The sequence below is a fragment of the Anabrus simplex genome, chromosome 3 (genome assembly GCF_040414725.1).
Source record: "Anabrus simplex isolate iqAnaSimp1 chromosome 3, ASM4041472v1, whole genome shotgun sequence".
Lineage (NCBI taxonomy): Eukaryota > Metazoa > Arthropoda > Insecta > Orthoptera > Tettigoniidae > Anabrus > Anabrus simplex.
The window spans coordinates 525,138,081-525,155,589 of NC_090267.1; the positions used below are offsets into that span (position 1 = coordinate 525,138,081).

Consider the following 17,509-nt stretch of genomic DNA (forward strand, 5'->3'; position numbering starts at 1 on the left):
TTAAAATTGATGAAATATTAGCGAAATGAAGGACTCACCTCAGGTGCCAAGTTGGTAGTAGATGTACAAACACAGCGAAAACATCAGTCACCATGCGAAAGCTAAGGCTAAAATTCTATGGGCATCTAGAAAGAATGGATGAAAAACGACTAACTAAGAAAATATTCAAGTACATCACTGGATTGAAAGTTTCGACGAAATGGCTAATGGCTAGAAGAGGTAAAAAGAGATGCAATAGAAAGTGGACTTACAATGGATATGATTCACAACAGAAAAGAATTTAGAAGGCGAGTGGACAGCATCAAAACATTCCAGGAGAAACCACCAAAATGTAGACCCAAACTGGTCATATCTGAGAAAGAAAGGAAGATCAGGAGTGAAACGATGAAGAGGTTCTGGGGGGGGTAGGAGGAGGAGGAGGAGGAGGAGGAGGAGAAGAAGAAGAAGAAGAAGAAGAAGAAGAAGAAGAAGAAGAAGAAGAAGAAGAAGAAGAAGAAGAAGAAGAAGAAGCCTAAGTTCAATGCGGTCCATAGGCGGCCGAATTCGGAAACAAGAAAAGAGACTCCATGCTACAACGTGACCAGAACACACACACTACAACTTAGTTATCTTGAAGGAAAAAAGAAGATCATGACGAGTAACTTTAATAAGATGGAATTTGTGCGCACATAAACTCAGGGTAAGTCTAGTAATCAGCTCTCTTCTACAGATAAGCACACCAGCCATTAAAAGATAACATGAAGTCACACAAGACGTACAGTACTTTCACGACGTAGCTTAAAGCAACCGGTAATTCACACATGTTACAATCAAAACACACGTATCGAAAAAAGGTTGAAGTAATCAAACATATTGAAATTTATTAAAGAAGACTTTCGGAACATGAACACGGCACACACCATGTGAAGATATCACTTTAGAAAATACATGGTCAGTCGAAACCTTGCCACACATGAAAATTTTAATGAAAATTAACCATGAAACAGAAAAATTTGTTACAGATATTGACTTACCATTTCCTCCCGCCGTTAATTACAAGATAAACACAGCAACACAGACTGCACATCGCAGCACGAAAACGACGATATTTTTAAAACTCGAGCAAGAATCATGAAAAAAAAAACCAGGTATTAAGAATACACACGTAACAATTACAACCTATATTCAAACGTAAGATTTAAAATTAATCTTAGAAAAGTTAACCAAGAATGATTGTCAACCCTTTCTCCTTCCATAACACGCTCTGATAACAATGTAGCGTTTTTTTGAGACTACGCGTACTCAATAATAATAATAATAATAATAATAATAATAATAATAAATAGAATAATAATATGAAAAGAATAATATTGATTCTTCTTCTTCATGTGCCATATCCTCGCAGAATGTTGGCGATCAGTAGCATGATCTGTTGTTTGTTCATAGCTGTTCTGAACAGAGTAAGCTTTGTTACCCCAAACCACTGGCTCAAGTTGCCGAGCCATGATGTCCTACTTCTCTCTGGACCACGTTTTCCATTAATTTTCCCTTGCAGTATTACTTGCAGAAGGTGGTATTTAGAGTTCTGCATCATATGACCAAAGTATTCTAGCTTCCTTCTCTTGATGGTAGTGAGAATTTCTGGTTCTTTGTTCATACGGTGCAAAACGTCTATATTGGTCATTTTGCTGTCCAAGGTATCTTCAGCATCCTTCCGTCCGGTACGTCCCGGAGTAGTTGTGTCCTTAGTGAAAGGGAAAGGTCACGGCTTGGAAAATTATACATTCCGATGGAGGGAATTAGATATTTTTCACCAATAGAGCCTGTCAAAAATGTCAAAAACAGATGAGATGTAAGGCTTTTCAGGCATTTGCTCTATTAACCAGCGTTTCATCTTAGGTCTGACACTAGACTCATCAAACTGGGATATGTCAGACCCTACCCACTGACGCTGGGGTGTATGCAGGTGAACTTATCAGAAACCCTTATAAGAGGCACAGTCTGATAACTGCGTACGGGAGATAAATCTCCACAATGGAATTATTGCCCGCCTAGCAATTCCAAATGGAAAATTCTGAATTCCCATGGAGGGAATTAGATATTTTTCACCAATAGAGCATGTCAAAAATGTCAAATTATTGATTTAAAAAAACAGGTGAGACTTGAAATTACGAATGACGGGAATCTAGGATAAACTCGGACACGATAAATTTAAAACTTTGAAAATGACATTAAGCAAGAAGATACCGAAATGCAAAGGAATTAAATTAAATCAAACGAAATCAGAAAACATTGAAAATAGCACTTACCGCGGAAAACTGGAGTTTCCGAGGGGAACTCCTCGAGAGCATCCGCACTCGAGGACGGTCAGATGGAAATGACGCTGAGCACATGCATCATTTTCCCGAAGCCGGCAAAAGACCGGAAATGGCCCGATCACAACGGACCAATAATATCAAATTCCAGTAGATTCCCGTTTCTTTTCGCCAATTGGAATGCCCGTACTTTTGGCCAGTACAATTGTATGACCATATATGGTTATAAGATAGCGATTACACAAGTTCTGGAACATTACTATTACAACATCAAAAATTTCATCATTGAAAACCGCACGTGCGGTATAGGATGTTTCACAACTGAAGCACCTTTACATTTTCAAATGTTACAAAATTACATTTGATATACAAATCGCATTACAAATCAACGTTTGGACAAGTTACATAAAATTTGAATACAACAATCACTTCAAAATACTTTTTGCATCTTGCAACGTTCATACTGTTCAGTATATCTTGATGTTTCCCTACTTAAAAAACTATTACAAAGATATTTAAATTAATATTTCTTGCAGTTACATAAAAAAATAATTCCAGCAGAGTCCAGAGTTCTTATTTCTTCATTTCTCACAATACAAATTATTACAAACAAAAATGAAATTCTGCTGTCCTTTTTCCATGACAAAAATGCTATTCTGCTGTTCTTTCTTGATGACACACCTATCACATTCTATTTTATGGCATCACTTTAATTATAATACTTATTATATTAGGCTCTTCTGTTTGTTGTGGTTAACCTCTCCTCCCTTCACGTTGAAACTTCTCGTCAATACCACGCAGCCGAGTTTTGTAAATGGTGCACGTCATCTGCTACTTTTCGGCTTGCTTTCATACGCGACTGACATCCGAGAAACAGCGAGGCTTTGCCGATTTTCCGGTTCCCGTCATATTAGTTCTCAGCTTCACTTTACTTGTTAACTGTTCCTCACTGTTTTGCTCAGTTAATGTCTCACAAAATTCAAGTTACAGCGGAGGAAATGTTTGCTTCGAGTGATAGAGAAATAAATACACGGGAATAACAGCACGAACGGCTGAAAAATTTAAGTTACTTCGAGTTACTGAAAATGCGGGTAATGAAGGTTCAAGATATCAATGTTCGACTCTATTATTATTCGTATAATTGAGTGATTAGGTACATTTTTCTTGTAACCATTTTTAGGTTTTTTAGTTTGAGATTTTAAATTTAATTGTAAATTCACATTGTAACTGTAGATATGTATGTCTTTTATCTTGTCCTATTTTCACTTAGACTGTGGCGCAATATATGTGATAAAATGCTATATTTCAACAAACTTCATATTTTTTTATTTCTAAAAGTTGCCAGCTATGTATCTGTAGTGAGATATTCCATTTTCTTGATGTTGAGCCGTAGGTTGGACTTGATGTTTATCTTCAGAGGACCAATACCGAAAGAGTATGTGAGAGAGCAGCAGCTAATTGTATCAAACTCTTTGGATCGTAGTTGAGCAGAGAACAGGTCAAGGAAAGTGAAGAGCAGATGCTTTTGGAGAAGCAACCAACGTGGATAATGCCTGGTATTCTACAACCTTTAACAAATCCACATTGATTGGTGGTGAGGATGACAATTTGTCAGATCCATTTCTGAATGATGCGTTCAAAGATCATCATGGTGTGTTGCAACTGTATTCCCTTTCTGCTTCCAAATTGGAACTGTAGCACTGCATGCCTGCTCAGCTTTCTTCAGTGATCTTGTTCCTGTCAGTTCATTTCATCTTGGAGCATGTGGTGACGAGTTTCCCTTCTTCACTCTTGATTCCATTAAAATTTTCTGTGGTGTTTCTTAACTATTAAAATAATTATTCCTTTCATTAGAATGTTTTACATTTCCACCTTCTTTAGGTAGTCTGTAGATTTCTCAGACGATGTGTCAAGTTTATTGCTGCACTCAGGGCATCACTCCTAGGCATTCAGCAGTCTTAGAGACAAGGTACTTTCACAAGACGATCCAGCTTTAAGGGAGGAAGTTATCACCACCGTTTTGTCCATGTTTGTGGCGTGCACCTTTAAACAACTAGCACGCGGAGGACGGCTTTTAAATCACTTCATAGTACAAGAATGAAATCAATGTCCTTAAAGCCGACTAAGTGCGTCCGGGTTTGAGGGCTACTTTGCTATAAGTATACGGAATAAGAACTCCAGTTAACTGGTAAGATAAATTTATTGACCAAAACATAAATTTAATTCATACCAAAATGCAAAAATAAAGTGAAAATAGGCAAATCTGACGCAAATGGTCGTAAAATATGTGTCACGCACATAACCAAAGTTAACATATTAAACAAAATCCATACATCAAAGCGGGTGTCGACCTGTGAATATCAAAACAAGAGTTGTACAAAATAAAAGTGTGGAAGTTTGAGTTGCGTTACATTGTTGTAATTGAATGCTCAGCGCCGATAAATTCCTGTGTTTGTACGGGGAACAGAGAGTAACTGAAGCTCCAGACCCATCAAGGTTCGATTGAGAACTTTCTGGTTTCACAACAATACTTCTGTCAATGCCGTTAATTGCTTAATTACTTTGTGATGTATTGTTTACCTTAACTACCAAGTTACATATTATCAACAGAGGAAATGTCAGCTTTTAGATGTCAACATTCATCCAGTGTTTATTCACGCCATGCTCAACACTTTACACAGTGAGAAAGACTTTTTAAACCATTTCTTAATATTTTTTCACTTCTATTTTATTATTCGACCATCAAGTCCCTAACTTGTAAATTTTGTAAGAATGTGTTTTAAGCACCATCACGTTGTATATTTCATCCAATTAATGTCATTTTATTACTAATGGTCTATATTTTGTATTATAATATATATATCTTTGTTCATTTGACCTATTGTGTCTGATGATGGTATCCAAAGACATCGAAACTGGTACCTAATAAAAATGTTGTGATCTTGAATTAACAGCATATTTTGTATTGATATAAGGTGGATCATTTGTACTCTCCTTTATTGTATGTTTGACTACAGTCTGCAGTCAAATATTAGTTCGATTTGCACTCCACTAATTTATGGGATCAAAAACCCAGGTGAATTCTGTCCTTCTTAGTGGTATGTAAATGCGGAAACGCACATGATACTTTGTGGTCGCCGCACGCGACACAAAAGTTTATTTCTAATGTAATGTTAATATCATGCGTCAGTTCAGTTAATTGTTTTCAGCAATATTCACTTATGCCAAACTGCTCTTAGCGTATATCAGTCATCAATGAAACTAAGATAGATCTTGAATACTGAATCACAAGGCAAGACTGAATAAAGTTTCCGTGCGGTTAAGTTCAAATAACACAATGACCGAGCGCGGTTGAACGTGCAACTCACTTCAGAAATACACAAGGAATGAGAGACCTCCCCCCTCCATGGGCGGTTTTATAGTCTCACAGCAAGTTCGTTGGCTAAGGTGCTTCCCCGCCGAATAATAGGCCCTGATCTCCCAATGGACGACTGAGTCTCAACGGACAATGCACATTATAATTATCTAGCACAAGTAATCAAGTTCATCGTTGCTAGGTAGCTAATAATTCTGGTATCAACATCTTATACCATCAAGCCTGTGGAATTATGCTCAGTAACGGATATCATGGTTTAAATTCAAGTGGTCCCAGTACGTGAAGACGAAGTTGGCTAGCCTGAACTCGCTGTCATGTAGTTCCCCATTTTCAAATCTCATCCCTACCAGCTCGCAGGCAGTTAAATTTGAAAGTTTGGGCTGTGGTCTCTGTGACTAACTGCTTGGCTAATGGCAAGAGGTTTGTTTGTACTGGCTCGATACCGTTCGCAAAGCTCATAGCATGACCCTCCAAAGTACCGGCCTACGTTTCCAGTTAAAAATTAAATAACTGGAAAGGAGGTTCAACCTATTCAATTTTTAACATCAATAATTTCAATACGGAACAATGAAATTTTTATCTTTAAATACGTTTCCAGTGACACAGTGCTGCTGTTAATAAAATGTTGCCACAGTATCCATAAGGTATATGGCTCAGTACACTTCTTCGAGGAGGTATTCATGACAAGTAGTCATGTGTCTCACTAATGTTGATTTCTGTGCCAAACATCATCTTCAGATGTCACTTTCAGAAGCCATCTTTTGTCTTCTGTGTACATTGCTCTATTTGAGTCTTGCGAGTATACTAAGTGTTTGTTTGTGTACTTTCTAGCTGTAATTGAAAGCCTGTTGGAGATGCGACAAGTACCTGGGGTGGTGACGGGCAAACAGGGCTCCAATAGCATCTATGTTCCATCCATCTACTCCAAGTCTCAGAATGAGTACGTGAACAGCTTCTACAGGACAAATGGCTACCTAGGTAAGAAACATCTCCACTATCAGCAATTGTAATGTGGCCCCCACAGACAGTTTGATTGTCACAGGGTATGTTGAAGAAGTGCCTTGCATTGACTTGTGTTTCCCTCTAAGTAGAGTATTTTGAACTTTTCACGAACAAGAAACTTCCATTGATTATTGAAGACAAATGTTTATAAACAGACAGTTGAGGGTATGTGACTGGGAGTGAATTCATCAGTGGAAATTTCTTAACTTGTTTTGGAGATGAGCAACTCTTCACATCACACTCGTCCCTGAAGGACTGCACACCATTGTCTTTGTCTGTAGAGGGCAGTTTACTCTCCATTCTAGTTTTACATCCTCCTGAAAATTGGAGTCACCTATATTCATAACAGCACCTCTCATTGGCTGGCAATCCATCCTGTACTGGGACAACAAGACTTCTTTCACAAGCTCTCTACATAGTATGCAATTTCTGCACGAATTAAATTTCAGAAAATTTTTAATGAACCTCTCTACTTCAGTTCTGTGCGAATTAATTGGAACAGTGTTTTTCCTACACAAATTGCCAGTTGTTGGCAACCATGTTCTACCAGTTGTTGACTGATTGAATAGCAATTGCTCTCTGTAACAGTAGTTCATGTTAAAAGTGCATTTATTTGCATGTATTGTACTTTGAGGAATTCAACGTATACAAGTCCCAGCAGGCATAAAGCAAATGTAGCGGTGTGTGTTGGCACTGTCAATCTAATTATTCAGTGGCACAAACAGACTGGCTTAAATTCACCGAAGAGAATGAAAAACTGTGACTTGGAGAAGAAAACTACATCAACTGATGACAATTTTCTCCTCAGAAGAAGCAGGCTCGTGAATTGGGTGCCAGGGGAGTGACTGATGTTCGTTGCAAACTTCTAGCAGATGGGTCTCTTGTGGTCACGTAATCATCAGGATGTGTGCACTGAGGAGAGAACGTCGCTCTTTAACTGTATTCATAAAAACATGTCTACAGCAGCTCCTTCTGAAGACTTGGGAAAACATCTGTGGACATAGACCAAGTATCCTTTAGTATCAGAAAGCTCAGAAGGAACACTTTCAGAATTCAATGGACACTTGACTGACACCGAATGGTAGGTACCTGCTGTTGAAGATTAGCATTTCTTGTTTTTGTTGTCAGTCTGCTTTACATAATATACTTTTCCATTTTATTCCATTTGTTGTTTTGGTACAATATGTGACAGAAGGAGGCCTGAATATACATGTACCAAAGTTTTAAATCATGACCTTTCAAGTGTTTGTAATGTAGCCTATATTGAATTGTATTGACCAAGGTGGATTTTGAATTTGCTCTACTTTCAAAGGAATCTTGTGTATTTTAAACGTTGTCAATATTGAGATTCATATACTGTCGGCATAGATGAGGTAAGCACTGCGAGGATTGCATCGTCCCTTTGTTTAAGAAGTACACGCGCATCACTCTTGTATTTCCTGGGCTCACGATAATGGAACGAATCTTAGAACCATCATTGAACCACAGTTTGAAGAGGAGCAGTATGGTTTTAGAAGGAGTAGGGCAACAATAGATGTAAGGATGATCATGGGGGAGCACTGGGTAAAAGGAAGAATGTCATGTTCATTTTCCTAGATATTGAGAAGGCTTACAACAGTGTACAGAGAGAATGCCTTCAGAATAATTTTATACAATGTGCTTTAATTAATAAAGTCAAAATGCTGTATAACCATGTGTCCAAATAGGGGAGTGCAGGGTGCCACTCTTCTTCATCACTGTAATTCAGTATTAGTCCGACTCGTTGGCTGAATGGTCAGCGTACTGGCCTTCGGTTCAGAGGGTCCCGGCCGGGTCGGGGATTTTAACCTTAATTGCTTAATTCCAATGGCTCGGGGGCTGGGTGTTTGTGCTGTCCCCAACATCCCTGCAACTCACACACCAGACATAACACTATCCTCTACCACAATAACACGCAGTTACCTACAAATGGCAGATGCCGCCCACCCTCATCGGAGGGTCTGCCTTACAAGGGCTGCACTCGGCTAGAAATAGCCACACGAAATTATTATTATAACTCAGTATTAAAGCTCTTGCCTATGCACATGATGTGTGTCACTCTACAAGGATCCAAGTTGGAACAACAGATAGCCAACCACCAGAAGAAATTGCTGGTACAGTAGTGAATCTTGTGAGAAAACGTCTCTGAGGTAAGCAAGTTCCAATTAGTACTCTACAGAACCTGCGTCCAAACCAGCAGAAATATCAGCAAACTACAAGCAGTGGATCTGAGAGCCGCCATCTTGCCTAAATCTCTGTGAAAGCCTGGCTGAAATGGTTTGGTCATCTCAAAAGAATGGAGCCACAAAGAACAGTTAGAGTGTGGTTCGCGAAGGAACTCGAAGGTCGACCAAGGGTCTAGCTGGATAGGTCTGGATATGGAGAGCACTCATTCACTGCACCAAGGAAACTGGAGCTGATTTGGACATGTCAAGTGAATGAAAGAACAAAAGCTTCAAAGACAACAAATAACAAGGAAGAGAGGACGAGGAAAGCCAAGATTGTGATGGATGGAGTGTGTGAAGAACTACATAGGTATCGAACACAGGTATCGGCTGAAAAAGGGGAAATGATCATGACCTGATGGAGAATTTAAACTAAATGTTTACGCACAGGCCACAATTTCAGTTACGGGCCAGAGGCTTGCAACAGTATAAATAATACTGATCGTACAAGGAGTAAGGGCAGAGTCAAATCACAAATGGAAGCTAACGTCACCTTTAAATGCACAAGAACCAAAGAAAAACAGAAGGTACTTACGCTAAACTGTGTAGGTGACATCAAACCGTGGAAGAAAAATTGAATTGCGTCGTATTGAATTTTATACCATTTTTCTTTTCTAAATAATTAGGCAATCTTTTAATTAAAAATATTAGTAGAACAATTAAATACTGATCATCTTCAAGGAACAGAAGAAAAATAATATTAAGCAAACTAACAAATACTTTTCTAGTGATTGGCTGATCCTGATTAATAAAATTGGGACCAAATTGCTAATAACTTACTTTATCAACAAGGTAATCTTGATTAATAAAACTTAGGAAACACATTGCTTACAACGTCGGTGCCTTAACATCTAACTTGATATACCTATTGCTTGAAATTCGGTTCATACCTTTAGTAGATTGCTATGCGAGGAGTTCTCACATTCCCCAGTAGATAGGGGGAAAATGAAATAATGCAAAAGAAAATAGGTGATCAATATCCAGAAGTACAATAATGGGATCCAACGTTAAATTACTTTCAGGTAAATTAATAAGCTCGATCCTCGGGAAGGCCTGGGCCAGTCAACAAACCGAAGGGCAACAATAGCAAAACAAGATCGGGACAAAAGAAAATCAGAGAATCGAGTCCCCAAAAATGAAGGGAAAAGGCAAATTAAATTAATTAAATAGAATCAAACACGAGAGGGGAATGAACTTCTTGTGTAAACTGCCTCGCCCTTCCATTTACCAGTATTAAGCCCTACTAACCAGGGCTTTTATTAATAACAAGATGGTGAACTGACACTAAGAACACAACAAAGACCAGGCCTCTTACACACATAAGAGACACAAAGAAATATAAAGAGAACAATCAAAAGTTCGCATAAGCAAAACAAGGGGCCAAAAATCAAATAGATTGTGGCCCATAATCAAAATACACAAGATTCGCTGTTTATCGCACCTTGACACTCTCTTACCTTGATATGACGTGATGAAAAGTTAGCATCTACCACCATTAAACTCAGGTGGGTACAAAGTAACTCGATCTGAGTATACCCAGTCTTACCATAAATACTGTCCCAACTTTTGAGAGTGTCTGTACTTCCGCCCGAACGAGGGAGCGGCTACAAAACCGGTATCGTGAGGTGTGAGTCATTGTTGGTTGAGCTGCAGAAGTGTACACTTGTCAGTGGAATGGGGTGAGTATGAGAATCGTGTGGCCGTGATAGCGTTACACAAGGCAGGGCAATCACCAGGGGAGATTTTCAAAACCCTCCAGAAGCTGAAAATTAGTAAGAAATTTGTTTACCGCACTATAAATCGATTTGTTGAGGTTGGAACTGTGGGAGATAGCCCGTGGCAAGGAAGACCACGCACAGTACGAATGCCAGAACTCATCAAAGTAGTGGCGACTCGTGTGCGACGAAATCCGGTAAGGAGACAGTCCGTGATGGCTCGTTAAGCATTGACCTGCGACTCCATGCTTACAAACGACGCAAAGGACATCTCCTGACAAATGAACTGAAGCACCAGAGGCTCCTTACTTAAGCGTTACGCGGCTAATGGTCATCGTCGAATCCTGTTTACGGATGAAAAGATTTTCAGTGTTGTGGAGACTTTCAACGCTCAAAACGACAGGCTATATGCCCATTCCTCTAGAGAAGCTGGTGAAAAGGCTCCAAGAATCTAGAGGGGTCATCATCCCTCATCAGTTATGGTGTGGTGGCGTGTGAGCTTCGAGGGCACAACGGAGCTCCATTTCTGTGAAAAGGGAGTCAGAACTTCAGCTAAATTGTACCAGGAGACAGTGATTGAGGGACTGGTCAAGAATCTCAACAACACCCTCTTCCATGGACAGAACTGGAGCTTCCAGCAGGCCTCAGCTCCAGCGCACAAGGCACGGGCAACCCAGCAGTGGTTGGAGGCAAATGTTCCTGATTTCATTTCCACTTCAGATTGGCCGTCTTCAAGTCCAGATTTAAACCCTTTGGACTACAAATTGTGGTCCAAGCTGTTACCTCATTCTACAGTGGTAACACAAAACAAGGCACAAACAGAGTTAAAAGGGGAATGTAAGAGTACAATATACAATATAAGAAAACACTACACACTCGGAAAAACAACAAAACATGTACGAAATATCAGTAGGGCCAACTAGTGAACAACAAACCGGGAAGATGAAAAGGCTGGGAACCTACCAAAGGAATGGACATGGCTTAGATAGCGGATTCCGAAAATAAATCACCGTGATCCTTAGATTTTAAAAATATTATTTACAAGATAATTTTACAAATACATTCCAAGTTATGAGCTATAAGTTCAGTGATATACATAGGTTATTTCGTAGCAGTGTAAATTCAAATTTCAAATCAACTATACATCTAGTTACCAATGCGGTAGTACAATGCAATTTACAGGTTATCCGAAACCTAGCGTACCTCAAGTGATACAGAACTACCAGAGGCAACCCCAAGGGAAATAATGTTAAACTACAATATACATATTTTAGTGAAACAAGAAATGGGAATGCCTCGGAAACGAACAGGAAGTCCAGCTGAAAAACTAAGGCGTCTTAAGTAACTAATTTGGTGAATCTAGGCAAGGTTAGGGCAGACTCCTGTATGAAAAGCAATACGGAAATTTTAGCAGGAACGGAATTCAAGAGTGCTTACCCGAGGAGAGTGCCATTCCGGAAGCCGGGGGACGTCAACCAGATAGGCTGCTCGCAGACAGATAAACCGAGACCGACAGAATTCAGGATACAGAATTCATTCGAACACTGCCTCGCTCACTATATATAGGAATAACTGGCCTTGGAGGCAACCAATCAGCGTGCACACGTTCCCTATCGCCACCTAGACTCACCAATCACAACCTTACTTTCGATTGCGAACTTTGACTAACATTCTAGAATACGTATGATCGCGAAAGTCGTATTTTTCCAGAATAGACAGAACACACTTTCTAGAACACATACCAACAAAGTAACACACCCTGTACAAAAGTTATGTAACTTTCTGGATCTTTCCAGGAACTATAGACAGAATTCTACTATTTACAAATGCCTATGTTACAACATTATACAGTACAGGTTAGGTCAATAAAAATAAAACATCATATTGTATTTTACAAACAAAGACTTTAAAAAAAATACATTCCACTCGCATTACATATTTTACTTGTAACATCTTCCTCCCCCCGAAAGTCGAGCCCTGCTCGACCAATAATATAACCTCACTGGGGAGCAAGCGATAGAACGTTTTCACACAGTACCGATAGCGAAGGTACATTACTTTAACACACCTAATTTATTGAAGTTAATTTTGTCATAACCAACAATGCAAACTGTCACATAATTTTCAAAAATAATATAGATCCACCTCTTGAATCAATATCACAAAATCCACATGGATTGTCACATTGCACTTCAAAATGCCTTCTTTCACAGATGATTAGACAATTTGTAGTCTGTCTACCAAATCATGTACACCATACTTTCTTCGAATGTTAGAAATACCAAAACTTCTCATTTGTTGCTAACACTTTTGCACTACTTTCCCACAACAGTCACAGCACAGCTAGGCCACAGGTTCTTGCTGATGATGCGGCTGCCGACACGGCCGTTTGTCGCCAGCCTTCATTCAATGTCAGTCCAAACCAGACACCTAGGTGAGATGCAGTTCTCCGTGGTTTCCCATTTTCACACCAGGCAAATGCTGGGGCTGTACCTTAATTAAGGCCATGGCCGCTTCCTTCCCACTCCTAGCCCTTCCCTGTCCCATCGTCGCCATAAGACCTATCTGTGTCGGTGCGACGTAAAGCAACTATCAGACAGAGAGATGCAGTTCAGTGGTCTCTTGCACCAAACAAGCCGGGGTGAGACACCGTCCAGTCCGCCTGCCACCAATAGGACGATCCCCGCAGGATAGTGGTGCCGGATGGTGACGCCCAAGGCACACAGTGTGCCTCCCAATTTGGCACTTCAGGTTGCTGTCTGAAGAAGCTGGTCACTGCAGCCACTGTAACACACACAAACCGCAGCAGACAGGGGAATACTTTGAGGTAAAAGTATGCTGCTGGGTTCAAGATCTCGCGTAGTGTCACCCGATGGGTGGCTTAATAAGTATGCAGTAAGGACTCTCCCTCGTACACCAGGGATATTAGGGCACTAGCCCCGGGGTAAGCACTGCTATCTACAATTCACGTGACAAGATTATGGTGGGGGTGAAAAGAAACTACAGGAGGGTGCCCTAAACCTGACCGTAAAAGGAAGAAAATTCCAAGTAGTGACCCTAAACTAAAACTTATCTAACTTATAATACTAAATCGATTACACTAGAGGATACCTAAAGTATTCACTTACACAATTACTTACAACTAACTTAAATAAAACTTATTATCATCTTATAACTGAAACCTTATAAATAACCTTACAATAAACTTATTTTATAACTAAATTCTTACAAATAACATACAACTAAATCTACAAGGTCACCAACAATGGTATTTACCCTTCCCTACCAGACTTAAGGTACCTTGATCTGGGAGAGATGTACTCTGCTGATCCTTTTCCTTTCGGGATCGCTCACCAATAATGTCACCGGGGTGAGGAACTTTAAGATGGTGCAGGGACCTCGAAATCTGGGGGCCAACTTATTGATAACTTGGTCCGCAGCACTACTGACGGGATGTGTTCTAATAAACACCTGGTCAACTCCGCCATTGTCCGGTCCCAAGTCCGGAATGAGAAAGGATGAGGGTTTGCTGGTCTGGCACCCAGCTGTAAAATTGCCAACGCCGAGTGTTGGGCGGCGGGAAATAACCTGACTCCCTAAGGGGGCCAACGGCTTCGGGCGAATGAGCCCCTTTGGGTGGGGTGATGGTCCCCACAGTGGAGGAAATGCCACTGGAATCCATTATGCAGCGTCTGTTCTCCAGGTTAGGGGCGGCTGCACAAGGCGTCTGTACTCCAGAGGAGCGGCCTCATTATCACCTCACTGGATCACATCCAGAGTTGTAATTCGGGACCTAGTCCCACACAGGTGACACCTTGACAGTCAACCATGGAAGGTCTTTTAAGGAATACTCCACCGGCTGAACCAAGAGTTCAGAGAAGGCAGCATTCGGATACGGTGGGCTGCCACCTGAAAGATACCGTGAAGTCGGAGGCACGGAAATACCTCAGTACTACATACACGAATGAGACAAAATCAAGAATCAAACCAAAGCAGATAACATACTTCTCTACACACAACATAAACTCACTCATGCAAACCGGTAAACTAAAAGTGATCACCGACATAATGGACCAACACAAAATTCTTATCATGGGATTACAGGAAATTAGAAACACTGACCAGGATGCCTTGGAATCTCAAGGGTACAGACTTTATAAAGGTATACCCGGGAAGAGAGTGATGAAGAATGTCCCACAATTTGGAACAGGATTTTTGGTCAGCCTTAAAATAATAAACTCAGTTCAAGAATTCAGATCACAGTCTCCACGACTCTCAACGCTCACCTTAAAGGCATCTAATAAAATCTATACTATAATAAATGCCCATGCTCCCACTAATGATAAAAACAACTCCTCAAAAGACCAGGAGGAAACAGGAGAATTTTGGGACCTATTGGACCAGACCATAGATAACATCCCCAAACACCATATAAAATTATTAATAGGTGACTTCAACGCTCAACTAGGCAGAGAAAGAAAATACCGTGACATCATCGGAAAATGGCCAGCACACAAGAAAACAAATAAAAATGGAGAGAGACTAGTTGACCTGTGTAGAAACCATAATTTAATCTCAAAATCTACATGTTTTAAGAGGAAACCTCAAAAACTCAAAACATGGAAACACCCTGACTACACTAAAGGAGAATGGCAACTGGACCACGTCTGCATGGACAAATACCACCACAAAGAGATCTATAACGTCAAAGTCCTCCGAGGAATAGACACAGGTTCAGATCACTACGTAGTTAAAATTAAAATTAAACTCACTCCCCAGAGGAGACAACAAAAGCAAGCCCTTAAAACTAAAAGAAAAATAGATCCTACCCAGCTAATCAACAACAAAAATTACCAGAAAGCAACTGAAAAAATAAAAATCACAGACAAACTTGAAGACTTAGTACACAACCTTAAACAAATTGCAGAAGACCTAGCTCCAATTAAACCACGTAAAAAACACCAATGGTGGAACAGTGAATGTGATGAAACAGTGGAGAAAAGACATCAGGCATGGCTATTACATCAGTCCCAAAAGACAGAAATATCCTATCAAAAGCTAGTAAAACAGAGAAAAGAAACTACCCAAGTCTTAAGAAGAATAAAAAGACAACATCATAAGGACACCCTGCAGTTAATTGAAGAACAGTTCAGTAAAACTAAATCAAGGGACTACTACAAAACCTTCAGAAAGCAGCTCCAAAAATATGAACCCCCGACCCTACTGATGAAGGATGAAGATGGTAAGCTGGCCCATAACAATAAAGACAATGCAGAAATTCTGGCTAAACATTTCAACAAGCTTTTAAATTGTGAGGAACCTACAGAACTCCTTCATTTGGACACCAACACCCCGATAAAAACATCACCAGAAAACATCAATCCCCCCACAATAAAGGAAGTCTACCAAGCTCTGAATAAATTAAAAAACTACAAAGCGCCAGGAGAAGATCAGACCTTTGCGGAAATCTGGAAATATGCAGGAACCTCAGCAAAAGTTGCCCTCCATCAACAACTTGTCTCTATCTGGATTAAAGAAGAACTACCAGAACACTGGACAACAGCCCTCATTCATCCTCTGCACAAAAAAGGGGACAAAACCGACCCTAATAACTACAGGGGAATCTCTCTCCTAGACATAACATACAAAATATTTTCAATAATCATCCTTAATAGGATAAGTTTACAACTTGAGAAAGAACTAGGAGAATATCAAGGAGGTTTCAGACCCTGGAGGAGCTGTCCTGATCAGATCATGAGTCTTAAGTTGATAATGGACTATAACAGGAGAAGAAACAGAGATATGGTGATAACATTTGTAGATTTCAAGAAAGCTTATGATTGCATCCATAGAGAATCTCTGTTTAAAATTTTAAGACACCTTGGACTACACCCCAAATTAATAAACATGATAAAATTGACTCTCACCAATACCAAGTCAAAAGTGAAGTTTAGGGGTGAAACATCAGAGACATTTGAAATTAAAACTGGACTACGGCAGGGAGATGGGCTCTCACCACTATTATTTAACTGTGCTCTAGAAATGGTAATGAGGGAATGGTTTAGAAAATGTCCCCCCAAAATAAAGATTGGCCGAAAAATCAAAACAAATTGCCTGGGTTTTGCTGACGATTTAGCATTACTAGCAGTGGACATAAAAGAAGCAAAAACCCAGATATCAGAACTTCAAAACATTGCAAATAAAATTGGCCTCAAAATATCATTTGAAAAAACAGAAATTATGCCCCAAAAACCAACACAGCTAAAAGAAGTCACCATAAATGGTAATAAAATCAAAATAGTAACTCAGTTTAAATATCTTGGAGAAGTAATAACACATAACTTAAATGAAAAAATCTCAATCCAAGTAAGAACAAATAGATTAGCTAAAGCACAAAAATTAACATGGGATATCTACAAAATTAATGTCTATCAATAAATTCAAAAATAAAACACTACAACACAGTTATAAAACCGGAAGCTACATATGCAGCAGAAACACTCTTTTACCTGAATAAACAATCAAAGACTGACAGACTTCAGAAAATTGAAAGGAGGATTGGAAGAACCTGTATCAACAAAAAATATCAGAAAGATGGACAGTGGCGGTTAATACCTAACAAAGTCGTGTACAAAGAGCTAGAACCCATTACAGATACTATGCGTAAGAGGAGACTGGGATTCTTTGGACATATCATGAGGATGCAGGACTCAAGACTTCTGAAACAACTAGTACAACACAATCTCGTCTCAAAAAATACCACAACAGGATGTAAATGGATCAGAGAAGTAAGAGAGGATCTGAAGGAAATAGGCCTTACAACAGAAGACACCAAAAATAAGATAAAATTGAATACAAAACTCAAGAATACAAACCTCC

The 17,509-nt window shown here is 39.6% G+C and overlaps 1 protein-coding gene across 1 annotated transcript in view; it reads left to right on the plus strand.

Moving 5' to 3' along the window:
* The window catches only part of Ufl1 (UFM1 specific ligase 1), a 392,500-nt gene that overhangs the window by 107,456 nt on the left and 267,535 nt on the right, over positions 1-17,509 (plus strand). The window contains exon 5 of the mRNA XM_067143679.2: positions 6,502-6,648. Within this exon, the coding sequence (XP_066999780.1) occupies positions 6,502-6,648 (147 nt within the window). The remainder of the gene's footprint in view (positions 1-6,501; positions 6,649-17,509) is intronic.